This window comes from Numenius arquata, chromosome 3 (assembly GCF_964106895.1).
Source record: "Numenius arquata chromosome 3, bNumArq3.hap1.1, whole genome shotgun sequence".
Classification (NCBI taxonomy): Eukaryota; Metazoa; Chordata; class Aves; order Charadriiformes; family Scolopacidae; genus Numenius; species Numenius arquata.
The window spans coordinates 49,755,460-49,768,252 of record NC_133578.1 but is presented as its reverse complement, the minus strand read 5'-3'; the positions used below and the strand labels follow the sequence as shown (position 1 = coordinate 49,768,252).

General features: G+C 39.1%; 1 protein-coding gene across 1 annotated transcript in view; it reads left to right on the top strand.

Moving 5' to 3' along the window:
• The window catches only part of CNGB3 (cyclic nucleotide gated channel subunit beta 3), a 69,022-nt gene that overhangs the window by 21,418 nt on the left and 34,811 nt on the right, over positions 1–12,793 (top strand). Inside the window, exons 4-6 of the mRNA XM_074145292.1 lie at positions 9,714–9,868; positions 11,318–11,503; positions 12,082–12,290. Of these exons, the coding sequence (XP_074001393.1) occupies positions 9,714–9,868; positions 11,318–11,503; positions 12,082–12,290 (550 nt within the window). The remainder of the gene's footprint in view (positions 1–9,713; positions 9,869–11,317; positions 11,504–12,081; positions 12,291–12,793) is intronic.

Here is a 12,793-nt window from a genome sequence, read left to right as displayed (position 1 = left end):
TGGATTTGAAATTCTGCAATGGCTAAATTGAGAACCTGCAAATTAAATAGAAAGGTGATGGTGTGCTGCCTGTACCAAAATGGATTAAACTTGCAGTAATCATTACTGAGATGTATTTTCCTACAGCCTTTAAATTCAATCCATTCTGCAGGATGCAGTTACCCATGCTATTTAATGTCATTCACTCTGCATGACAATCAAGTAGGTAGCCTGCAGTTTAAAAGGTAGCGAATTCGGAAGTTTTTCCTTGAAGACTAAATGAAGCGAATAAAGGGACAGGAATGTCATTCTACGTACCGAAATGCTGCTTTTAATTTTTTTCCTTTCTTTGCATTATTTTAAATTATATATTCATAATATTCATATATATTTATTTCTGACTGTAGAAATCGGAGAAATTATTTTTTTAGAATATGTAAGAAAGCGAGGTTATAGTTTGTCAAACGTTGCCACTGATTTATTGCTTTAATTAAAAGTATTTTGTGTAAATCCTTCACTGACACAAAATTTTTCTAAGGAAGAAGGTACCTTTTTTTTGTGAAGGAAGAAACAATAGTTTATTAAAAAATACCATCTCTGGTGTTATCTGTTGAGTCAATTGCAGGGTAAAAAGCAAAGCAATGAGAATCATGACAGGTACGCTAGTGTGTATAATATAATTGCACCAAACAATTGCAAATATATCAGTGTCTTCATAAATCTAAAAGACAAATCTAAGACATAATGCTTATTATCATTTAGTAAAGGAAAACTGATTATTACTTCATGACTAGTGTAAGTATTCATGCCTATAATTAATCTTATCCAATACTTGTTATTAAAATACCCCATCTCTAGTTATGTAGTCATTTTCCAAATATTAGCTATTTAATATGAAAATGTCCCATGTTGTGCAGCACAAGAGAAGACTAGAGGAACCAGTGACAGGCAGAGATATGAGGATCAGATGAGAAGGCAAAGGGGTCTGGCCGCCCAGTCTTATTCAGTGTTGTCCATAGGGAACACGCCTACCTTTTTGCTGAATTGGAAAAGAGTGTGGCAGGAGCCTGCAGAAGGTGAAAGGATAGTCCTAGGGGTAATTGAAAGTCATCTTAGAGGAATGGGTTGTCTCTTTCTCTCAGCAAGTTTCTTTGTGATACTAGGAAAGCTACATGAAATGAGTACCTGCACAAGTGGCTGTATAGCGGTTTACCACTAATGAAGGTAGAATTGCAATGAAGTTGATTTCACCAAGCTAATTTTATATTATTAGCATATACTAGCATGAAGTTCAGTATACTGTGAAAGTCTGCCAGGGTTCCCTAGTGGAGCAACTTTAGTTGCCATGCAAGCTGAATCTATGCCACCACTTCTTTCTCTTTTACTTTTACCCTTGCTAGTTGAATCAAAGCTTCCTAAAGTGTGTATCAGCTAAAAGATTCTTATTCAGGTACTCACACCTCTGCACACTGAAAATTATAAAATTAACTAATATTCTTAATTCAGCATGCAATTATTACCCTTTCCCACATCTTTTTTCCTTTGGAAAAAAATAGCAATAGAAATTGCCAGTGTTCAAAGAGCCAAAAAGGAATATAAAAGAGTAGAGACTATACTTTTTATCCACTATTCACAGTGGATAGAAAAAATTGTACCAGAAGAGATTTATGTTGAGAAAAGTTCTTACAAGGAGGCTAATGAACCACTAGAATAAATTCTTTAGGAAGATTATGGATAGCCATCACTAGACATGTTTAAGAACAGGTTAGACAAGAATCTGTGAGGAGTCACACAGGTATACTTCATCCTACTTTGAGCTGTGTGGACTTGGATTATAGGATTTCTTGAAGTTCTCTACAGTCCTATGTTTGTGTGACTTTTTTTAGTATTTGTATGAAAACAAATGAGAAATTGAAGCATCTATGAAATATAAGTTTTTCAAATTTGAGACACTTTATTACAACTTTATTTTTTTAAATTCACTATGGAATATATTACAGTGTTTTCATTTTAGCTTTTTATTCCCTTTGTATTAATAAAAACTGAAGAATAGAAAGTTTGAAGAAGGAATTGTTTTGTGCTTATGAACTTTGTACAGTACTGGATCACTACTGGATCAGTACTCTGATTAAGACATTTTTCCTTAGCCATAAATTATGATATGGTTATGTAAATAAGTTATGAGTTTGCATTTAAATGTGTTTGAATGTAGCAGATGCTATGTGTGTATGATAAGAAATATCTTTTAAAATTCCTGATAAGAGGCAGATGCCCAGACGGATTTAATCACTTACAGATAAGAAAGCCCTGATGACACAACAGCACCAGATAAGGAAATAAGTGAGGCAAGACTGCCTCATTTATTATCATATGGTTCTTTCTTAGAATATTATACTTTTGTTCTAAAGCGATTAGTGTCAGAAATGATGCTGCCCTTATTTTTTACGTCATAGTAAATATCCAGTGCCATTGAGCAACTTTGTATCACCCATGACATCAAGGGAAGTGATTTTTCAAAGTTAATTGATGCTTTCAACATTCATCCTACTTTCTTTTGCATAGCTCATACTGCGAAATTGCTAATTAAAATAAAGTCTTATTCACATTTTAATCTCGTACCTCAGTGAGAGTTCCATGTGTTCAGCATTGAGACAGACTTCTCCTTAGAGAGTAGCGTAAAGAAGATTAGAGGATTCACAGCCTGTTGTGATTGAATAACTAGGAGGATTGTCAAAGAAGCTGCTGTGACAAACCTTTGAACTAAACAGAAGGGATCTCATGCAGCCTAGATGATTAGATTTCAGTCTTCACTGCATCAAGAAGTTTGTGCTGAGTCCAGTGCCAGTAGGTAACTCTGAAAGATGGTGGCTTCCTTGAATGTTGTTGCTTCTATATCCCTTTTGCTGTATGAATACAACCTGATGTCTGGGAAATGGATGATCTCTGCATTTTATTTCAAGAACACTTGCTTAGGCCCCAAACAAGCATCATTTCTGTACAAAGGCTCTGAATGAAGGGAAAGTCATGAATTACCATGGAAATTTTTATTTACATGGTGTCCACATGAAGCTTATTAATGCTTACTGCCTCTTCTTGTTTCTCTATATAACCAAAACTAACCTAAAAATTATTATATCATTATGTTTAAATTAATGAAATATGCAAGAAAATAGATAGTAGGACGTAAGTAACATCAGTTTAAATTCAAACTGCATCGTGAAGAATAACTCAATCCTACAATAGAATGAAAATAAAAATGTATTTTATTCTACTTTATTGCAAAGAAAAGTTAATATACTGCCAGTATTTCAAACAGTGCAGCAAATAGAGAAAGACATAATCTTCTGGGTCACTAAAGATGTGTCTCTCAAACACTTTCCCTCTTGAAAGAAGAGATGATGGGGCAGACGAAGATACTTGTTTCAAGACTGCTAATGAAAATTAAAATTTAATTAAGAGCTTTTTGAAATTCCATGGGCTCTTACATGTCAACAGGTTTTTTCAAGACCGTGACATGATATATTTATATTAGAAACTCACCTTCTTAGCACTTTGGTGCTAAAGAATCTCTCCTCAGAGAAGTCTCCTATTGACTATAAAGAGAACATAATCAGAGTAGCTAAAGTTAGCTTTTTGGAATACCCCGGTTCTTGTACCAAGTGGATGACTAACATTTTTTTGTTGTTGTTACAGAGAAACATTAGGTTTTCTGGTCGTTTAGGGTGTGTGAGCTCAGACTTGGAACTGGGGACAGATAGAGGGTTCTGGTTTCTATAGCATTACCCACACAGGGATTGTCAGCACAAATTGAGGATGTGTTTTTCAATCAAAACCTTTCGTGATGCCTAGAACTATATTTTTCTGTCTCACTGAAATCTTTCTTAGCTATACCACCATGTTTCATCAACATTTGTGTAGCTATGCGTTGTCATACCCTTCTGAAAATTGGTTGTTTGAATTAGGGATTCTCCATAATTTATTCAAGACACCAAATTATTTTTTCAAGACACAGGTTGTAAATATGGTCATAAATCGTAATGTCAGTGCTCAATAAAAACATTTGAAGTTCTATTGCAAGATCAAGAATTGTATTTCCAGGTAGATAGGAAGAAGTTTCTTAACTGCTGCAAAAACAAGGGTTAAAACTGAAAACAGCTAAAAGTGGTATGGATTTTTTTTCAGGCAGCAGCATACATTTATGAAATATATTTCCTCAGGGATCAGCTGGTAGGTAAAAGATGAACGTGAACTCAGGTATTTGGGGTTCATGGCCAAAAAGCAAGAAAGAGTTAAACTTTAAATTGCAACTTAGAAAAGGGTAAAATGAATTTATTCTGAAATAACCTATTACTTTTCTTGATCCCTGTTTTGTTTGAACTCTTGACAGAGGAAACTTCAAAGCCACAGTACTTAACAGATGTTACATACATTAGCACACTCAACACAGTATTTCCATGGCCTGTTCTTTCAAGGCCATTTTCTTCCACTATGCTATAGGTGTCTAAATCTTTTCTCTTGGCATAGGGAGAATTAAGGCACTGTAATTCTATTCACTAAACAAACAAGTTAAAAAGATAAAGACTGCAAATTAAAAACATGAGAAAACTACGCTGTTATTTTACTTCCAATGTTACCTATGTTGCTATTGTTAAACAAAATATGTTTGCGGAAATAACAAAACTGTGTGTATGGTTATATGAGTTATGGTCCTGACTTTTTCATTCTCTTGGCCATGTGAAATTGTTACTTCTGCAGGGAATAAACATTTCCCCTCTGTAAAGGACTATATGGTGGAGTAAATAACATAGACCTAGGCCTATTGTAACATATTACTAGGGTCCTGCACCTTGGGAGGAAGAACCCCAGGCACCAATATAGGTTAGGGATGGATCTTCTGGAAAGCACTTCTGAGGAGAAGGATCTGGGAGTCTTGGTGGATAGCAAACTTTCCATGAGCCAGCAATGTGCCCTTGTTGCCAAGAGGGCCAATGGGATCCTGGGCTGCATAGGGAAGAGTGTGGCCAGTAGGTGGAGGGAGGTCATTCTCCCCCTCTGCTCTGCACTGGTGAGGCCACAACTGGAATACTGCGTCCAGTTCTGGGCTCCCCTGTTCAAGAGAGACAGGGAACTACTGGAGAGAGTCCAGCGTAGGGCAACAAAGATGATTAAGGGATTGGAGCATCTCCTTTATGAGGAAAGGCTCAAAGAGCTGGGACTCTTTAGCCTGGAGAAGAGAAGGCTGAGGGGAGACCTTATCTATGTTTACAAGTACCTGAAGGGTGGGTTGAAGGAGGATGGAGCTGGACTCTTTTCAGTGGTTTCCAGTGATAGGACGAGGGGCAACGGGCACAACCTGGAACATAGGAAGTTCCATTCAAATATGAGGAGAAACTTCTTTCCGGTGAGGGTGCCAGAGTCCTGGAACAGGCTGCCCAGGGAGGGTGTGGAGTCCCCTTCTCTGGAGATCTTCAAGACCCTCCTGGATGCAGTCCTGAGTGATGTGCTCTGGGCAATCCTGCTTTAGCAGGGGAGTTGGACTAGATGATCTCTAGAGGTCCCTTCCAACTCTGACAATTCCCTGATTCCGTGATAATGTACAAAGGTCAGAGATAAATTTGCCTAAATAATAGTATATCAGCTTAAAGACAAATCCTAGTACTCAGCACAGCTCAGCGTGGGAAACCAAAGGCAAAGCATCTTTCTGCCCAGCTAAGCAGTGCCTTAGTAGGGGAGCAGATTTACCTCTGACTGTTCAGATCTGCCCCTCTATGGCACAAACTATTCAGATACGTAACACAGACAGAGATGAACCAGGAATTGATCGGTACCCACAAGTGTGATCACCCCCCGAGAGCTTTCATGCAGAGAATAAAACCAAATAGAGCCCATTCTGAAATCAATATAGTTTGCAATTATAACTGTGAGGTGAGAATGAACATATTTATGGATTCAAAATGAGGCATTATCTCCTTAACAGAACATGCTAAAAACATAAGTCAAACTAACCTTTCTCACAGGCATAAGGTCTGAAAGTCTGAGGGCCAGCAAATCAGAACCAGAAAACATTGCGTGTAGTGTGATGGACAAATTGAAGTTATTAAATGTGATCTCTTTAAAGAGAATTACCTTAGCAGGGTCTCTGACCTGGAAAATGTACTCTTGTTCCTTCTGGTTGTCATGTTCTGCTGACAGCTATGTGTTTATGTAAATGAATTTATAAAACATACGAATAGAGTTAATAAAATATTACCACATAAAAGAGCACGCACATAGTGAAAGAAACATCACCAAACAAAAAGAGAGTAGAAAAAGAGGAAAGGACCTCAACTCTGCTGGGGAAATGATCTCAGACCAGACAGGAGGTGCTGAGCCAGACCCTAATTTCCACCAAGAATGCTGCGTGTGGTGAAAGGCAGCTCCACGGCACTGGTGTCATGCTTTCATGGCAAAGCACCACCTAATGCGAGAGATGGAGTCAAGTTTATTAAAAGGGATTTAGTCAAGTTTGAATGGGCTTCATTAGCCAAGACACTTTAAAGTGCACCTCCTTGCAAAGCACATGTAAAATACACATCTTCAAATTAGCGGCGTTCAACATGCAGCCTCTTCCGTCTGTATTAACCAGAGAAAATCTAAAGAAAGCATTTCATTACTAGAAAATAATGCAGAAGATAATGCAGACGAAATGAGAAGTAGGGCAAGGAAAATCAATTTCTCATCAACTGGGGGGAAAATAGCTTTAAACAAATTCACGTAGTTTCTAATCAGTACCAAATAACAACATGGTTCCTTTGGGCTATGCTGCAATGATAAAGCACCAAATTTATGACAGAGGAGACTTTAACTTCTATTGGAAAGGCTGTGAAATAACAAGAAAATCCCCCACATCTTATAGCTTATCCCTGGAAAGCTGATAGAAGGGGCCTTTGGCATGACACTTGCGATAAGTATATTTTACTATAAGATAGCTAATGCCCTGAGCAAATACAGCAACAGCGAAGAGTAAGAATTATTCGAAATTCTTTGCATGGAAGCTGAAAAACTAATTGTGACATGTTAGCTCAAAACAAGAAAGGATTTCATTACACTGCAGATGGCCTGAGCAAAGGGAATATGTGACATAAAAGGAACTGTGATGAGATTACAAAGTATATCAGAACTGTTTGATTAATCTCCTGTCTAGGGAGTTTTAAGAAATAGACACTACAGAAGACTTAAATTGGAGGAATGATAAGCACATACTTCCCGACTTCTGCTTCTTCTGCTTTTAACAGCTTACCTCCAGTTTATCCAATGATTTTATTGCTGAAGGATTTTCACATCCTTAAGTTATACTTCCTTGGGCACTGTGATATGTGTTGTGTCTCCAGAAAACTGTGCTTCTCAAAAAGCTACATGCATCCCACTCTGACACTCTCCTTTTTTAGTTACAGCTCCTTCTGTTAGGAACTTCAACGTAGGTTTAGGTCTTGAGGAGACATGGTGGTTATTCAAAGATCGCTTGGAGTGTTTTTAATTTCTTCCCTACCCAAGATGCTGTCATACCACTTTCTCTGTACTCATCTTTGGGAAGCTCTTCTCAAGAATCTGGAAATTTCAGGCATGCCTCATTCTTGGTCTGCTTCTTCTCTTGCTGTAACATCCACTTCCACATGGTATTTGGGACAGAGCTGAAAAACTGACAAGAAAGAGAGGACAATTCTCTGCTGTACTCCCTGTTTTGGGCATAGCTGGCAGGGTTTTGGTACAGGGGTGGCAGTTGTGACATGTGTGGGAGGAGGTCTCAAGCTGCCCTGCACCGGTCACAGCCATTTCCAGCCAGCTCTGACACTGGTGTGTGACACAAGCTGAAAAGCGTCGAGTCTAGGATACAGAAGAAATCCTATATCCTGGTCTCCACGTAGAGGAAGTCCAAACACATGGCCCAGCTGCCGGCTAGGTGGCACTGCAAAGCAGCTCCAGTCTGCATAATCGGGTACTAGCGAGTAACCGAAGATGAAATTTCAAAAGAGTTGGTCAAGAAACACCTTCAGCTAGATTTTCTATTTGACTGCGCAGTATGCATAGATCCTATTAAAAGCATTAGGTTTTGGTACAGAATGTGAGAATGCAGGTGTTTGAAAATGAACAGCCCTCGGGTCTGAAGAAATGCTGTGAGTACCAGAACATCAGCTCAGTGTTACTATGACCCTGAGTAAACACGCAGTGGGGAACTTCTCAGTGGAAACAGAAGAAGCTTCAGCAGGAACACCAGTGGTTTGCTTCTACTTAGTAAAACATCTGTTTTTTTACCTCACATTAGCTGATAGCCATTGCAAAAATGAGATTAAATCATTAAATTTTCCCAAGATTAGGAAATACACAGTAAGTATAGTCTCTCCTCCTTTACCTGCACATCAGTCTTTAACTCAGTTACGTCCTGTCATTATTAGAATATTACCATAAAATAATGAGGACATTTTTATGCACAGATGGTAAGAGCATGCCTTGTATTTTAGCGAATGCACAAGATAAGTTCTAGGCCTCACTCAGCCACAGTAGAACTTGGTGAAAAGCAGCAGTAGGAAGTCATTAGTGTGGTGGGCTATACAGAGCACCAGGTGAAGGACCTCCTCTGCCTGAAATATCATGTAGACTGCTGCACATAGCCAGCAATATCACTTGACATAAGCAGGAAGCAAGAGCAGCTACCTTAGGTGTCCACTTACCATGAACTAAGTGATTTGAATAAGCACCGTGGCAAATAAAGATTCAGTCTTAATGTCTGACTTCTGCTCAGAAGTAGAATTAGCGCTACCAATTACCCGGGGGTGTTGGTCGACAGCCGGCTGAACATGAGCCAGCAGTGTGCCCAGGTGGCCAAGGAGGCCAACAGCATCCTGGCCTGTGTCAGGAACAGCGTGGCGAGTAGGACTCGGGAGGTGATCATCCCCTTGTACTGGGCACTGGTGAGGCCCCACCTCGAGTGCTGTGTCCAGTTTTTGACCCCTTCCCACAAAAAAGACATTGAGGTGCTGGAGCAGGTCCAGAGAAGGGCAACGGAGCTGGTGAGGGGTCTGGAGCACAAGTCTTACGAAGAGAGGCTGAGGGAGCTGGGGTTGTTCAGTCTGGGGAAGAGGAGACTGAGGGGAGACCTTATTGTTCTGTACAAGTACCTGAAAGGAGGCTGTAGAGAGACGGGGGTCAGTCTCTTCTCCCAAGTCACAGGCGATGGGACAAGAGGAAATCATAGAATCATAGAATGGTTAGAGTTGGAAGGGACCTTAAAGATCATCTAGTTCCAACCCCACTGCCATGGGCAGGGACACCTCCACTAGAGCAGGTTGCTCAAAGCCCCATCCAGCCTGGCCTTGAACACTTCCAGGGATGGGGCATCTACAACTTCCCTGGGCAACCTGTTCCAAATGGCCTCAAGTTGCGCCAGGGGAGGTTCAGATTGGATGTTAGGAAAAATTTTTACACTGAAAGGGTTATCAAGCATTGGAATGGGCTGCCCAGGGAAGTGGTTGAGGCACCATCCCTGGAGGTATTCAAAAGATGGGTTGACATAGCATTTAGTGACATGATTTAGTGATGTGGTTTTTTGTTTTTGTCAGAGTTAGGTTGATGATTGGACTAGATGATCTCGAAGGTCCCTTCCAACCTAGACAGTTCTATGATTCTATGATTCTATGATTCTATTTCCTTCCAGTGCTTTCCAGTATATTAACCTTTTTTCCTTTTGTTTTAACTAGAACACAGAAACCACCACCTTCAGGTTTCCAAACAAATGAGTATGCTGACGCCCAACTTCAAGAGATTGTCAGAAAAATGCGTGAAAGGACAACAGTCTATAAGGAAAAGCTGAAAGACCCTGTGCTGTCCTCCCCTGAAGGCAGTCCTACAGCTTGTAAGTGACTCCAGAAATAGCTGTCCATTTGCTGAGTTTAAAGATGAAAATTATTTTATGGGAAGAGAATATACTGTGATAAAATTTTCAAGTAAGTATGGCATGTTTACCCACTGAAATGGATCAGCTTGTGCCCAATGAAGTCAATTTATCCTTATTAGTCTACAATAAACCAGGTCCTTAGGTACGAGCTTCTTTTGAACCACATCACTAAAGAATTTGGGGAAAAAGTCTTGGGCAGTGTCTAGAAACATCCCTGTCAACTAGTTTTATGTACTTTAAGTAGCTCCCATATATGTTTACTCATGCAGATGAATATGAAACATATGAAGAAACATAAATATCTTATGAGTAGATATTAGTCACTCTGAGATTCGATTTACTGTATAAAAGTAAATAAAATTTTCACCATGGCAGCAATCTTCCAGCCACACTGAGGACTCTAAGTATGTGCTTCAAATAGAGCAAACACATCTGAAATTAATTAAACATTTACTTTTGACAAAACATGAAACATAAAACAAATACAATATTTCCCCTCTGTAGAGGAAAGCTTGATTTATTTTTTTTTCCTTTTCACAAAGAATTTGGTGTGGTTATTTTATATTCTGATATATTTTAGAAGCTCTTTATTGCTTACCTGGCTTTTAGTAAGCTGGAAAAAATAGTGAGGTATTATAAACTATACCAGCTGATAAAGGAATTACTTTTTTTAAAAAAAAAATATTTCTTTGCTCATTTACCCCTTTCGCTCTCTTTGTAGAACTTGCAATCATTTATTTCCTAAATCACTATAGATCCAGTTTGCCAGTTTACTGCTGGGACTGTGTATCCTACTCAGAGGTAAAGCCACCAGAATTAATGGGATAAATTAATGGAAAAAATTATCTGCCCCAAAGATGGAAGAACTGGGCTCAAAGGAGTGCCACAAGACTTTTGTTAAGCCTAGAAACATATGAAACCGTACGCTTCCCCTTAGTTTCACCTGCTGCATCTTGCATATCAGTTCTCAGGAGAGGGGAGAGATCAGCCCATGGAACAGACATCTTTTCTTATTTCTATCCTAACCACATGCATTATTTGCAACAGTCATGTAAAACCACATGCCCAGTGGCATTAATGAATGCTGAGTTATGAATTACCTTATTTCTTGTCAGTATTTTATGGCATTACTTGTGGGCACTATCCAAGGAAACACAGTAGTATATATATTGTACTCTGTAACATGAAGTGCACTGTTCTTGATAGAAAATGTACATGATTATATCAGTGGTGATTTTATTCTTCAATCTGTTTTCTAACATGGTATTATAATGAATTGTAGCTTTAGTCACTGCCAATTGTTTTTAGAGGAGTTTTTAACATGATGAGGCCCTTCTACATGTTAAAACAGGGTGTAGCACTTGAGCCATTACTAAGATGTCACGCTTTGTGCCATTCTGTGGCTAGCACCATCAAAGAAGCCACCTCCACCCCCACCAAAAGAAGAAAAAAAAGAAGAAAAGAAAGAGGACGCAGAAGCAAAGCCAGAGGAGGATCATTACTGCGACATGCTGTGCTGCAAATTCAAAAAACCTCCACTGAAAAAATACATGGAGTATCTGCAGCTACCAGACAGCATAGACTCATACACAGGTAAATTTAAAGCTATGCAATAGAATGGGGTAAAGGCATAGTGAAGTGACCTAATATTACACAGTACCCGTGAGTCACCATAAGATCCACATTCCAGTTTGCAACTCAGAGGGACACATAGACCCTGCCCTAAAGAACATTTATTCCAAACAGGGAAAAGACAGGAAAAGTGATAACAGTTGGAAAGATGGTACGTACAAAGATCATATGCAAACCAGCCACAACTAAAAACCAAGTCTTCTGATTCTTGATCCAGAACTTGTTCCATTGATTAGGGCCAAATAATTCTTTTATCAGTTATAACATACACCAGGAGCATGCAAAATATATCAAGTTTCTTCAGATGCATTAAATTCTATATGCTCTCATAAACTCATCCTTTTTCCCTTTTGCAAATTCTTGGTGTGACTCCTAGTTCCAAGCTATATCACTTTAGCAGCCTGTGCCATTGAAAAAGGGCAAATGGTAGTTTGCTCTGAGCAGAAACATTCCCAGAGACTGCAGTAGAATAAATGTATCTAAAAGAATGAGAAAAGATTCTAAGTTCATGGCTGTAAATTCAATGCTTTTTCTTTCAGATCGCCGTTATGTAGCATGGCTCATGCTTGTGACAATCGCCTATAATTGGAATTGCTGGTTTATTCCCCTTCGCTTTGTGTTTCCATATCAAACCCCAAGTAATACAATATATTGGTTTGCCATAGACGTCATTTGTGATATCTGCTACCTGTGTGACTTACTGATTTTCCAGCCCCGAGTGCAATTTTTAAAAGGTGGAGATATAATAGTAAGTATTGTAAGTGGAATTTCCATGGGTAGTAGTTGTGTGTTAAAGTACATTGTAGAAATTCCCTCTAATCTGACACACTTTTTCCTGCTGTGTCAAATCTATGTAACTTTTTTATTAATCAAAGGATACCTATGTTCTTCTTCACTGACCTTCCATTATCCTAATTTGGGAGAACAAAACATATTCATTGTCTACATTCTTAAAAAAATTAAAAACAATTTTGAAAGTAACAGGTGAGAGCAGTCAGAACAGGCATAAAGCTCTTTCTAGTAAGAGTAAATCACAGAATCACAGAATGACATGGGGTTGGAAGGGACCTCTGGAGATCATCTAGTCTAACTCCCCTGCCAGAGCAGGTCCACCTAGAGCAGGTTGCACAGGAACGTGTCCAGGAGGGTTTTGAATGTCTCCAGAGATGGAGACTCCACCGCTTCTCTTGGCAGCCTGTTCCAGTGCTCGGCCACCCTCGAAGTAAAGTTCTTTCTCATGTTTAGATGGAA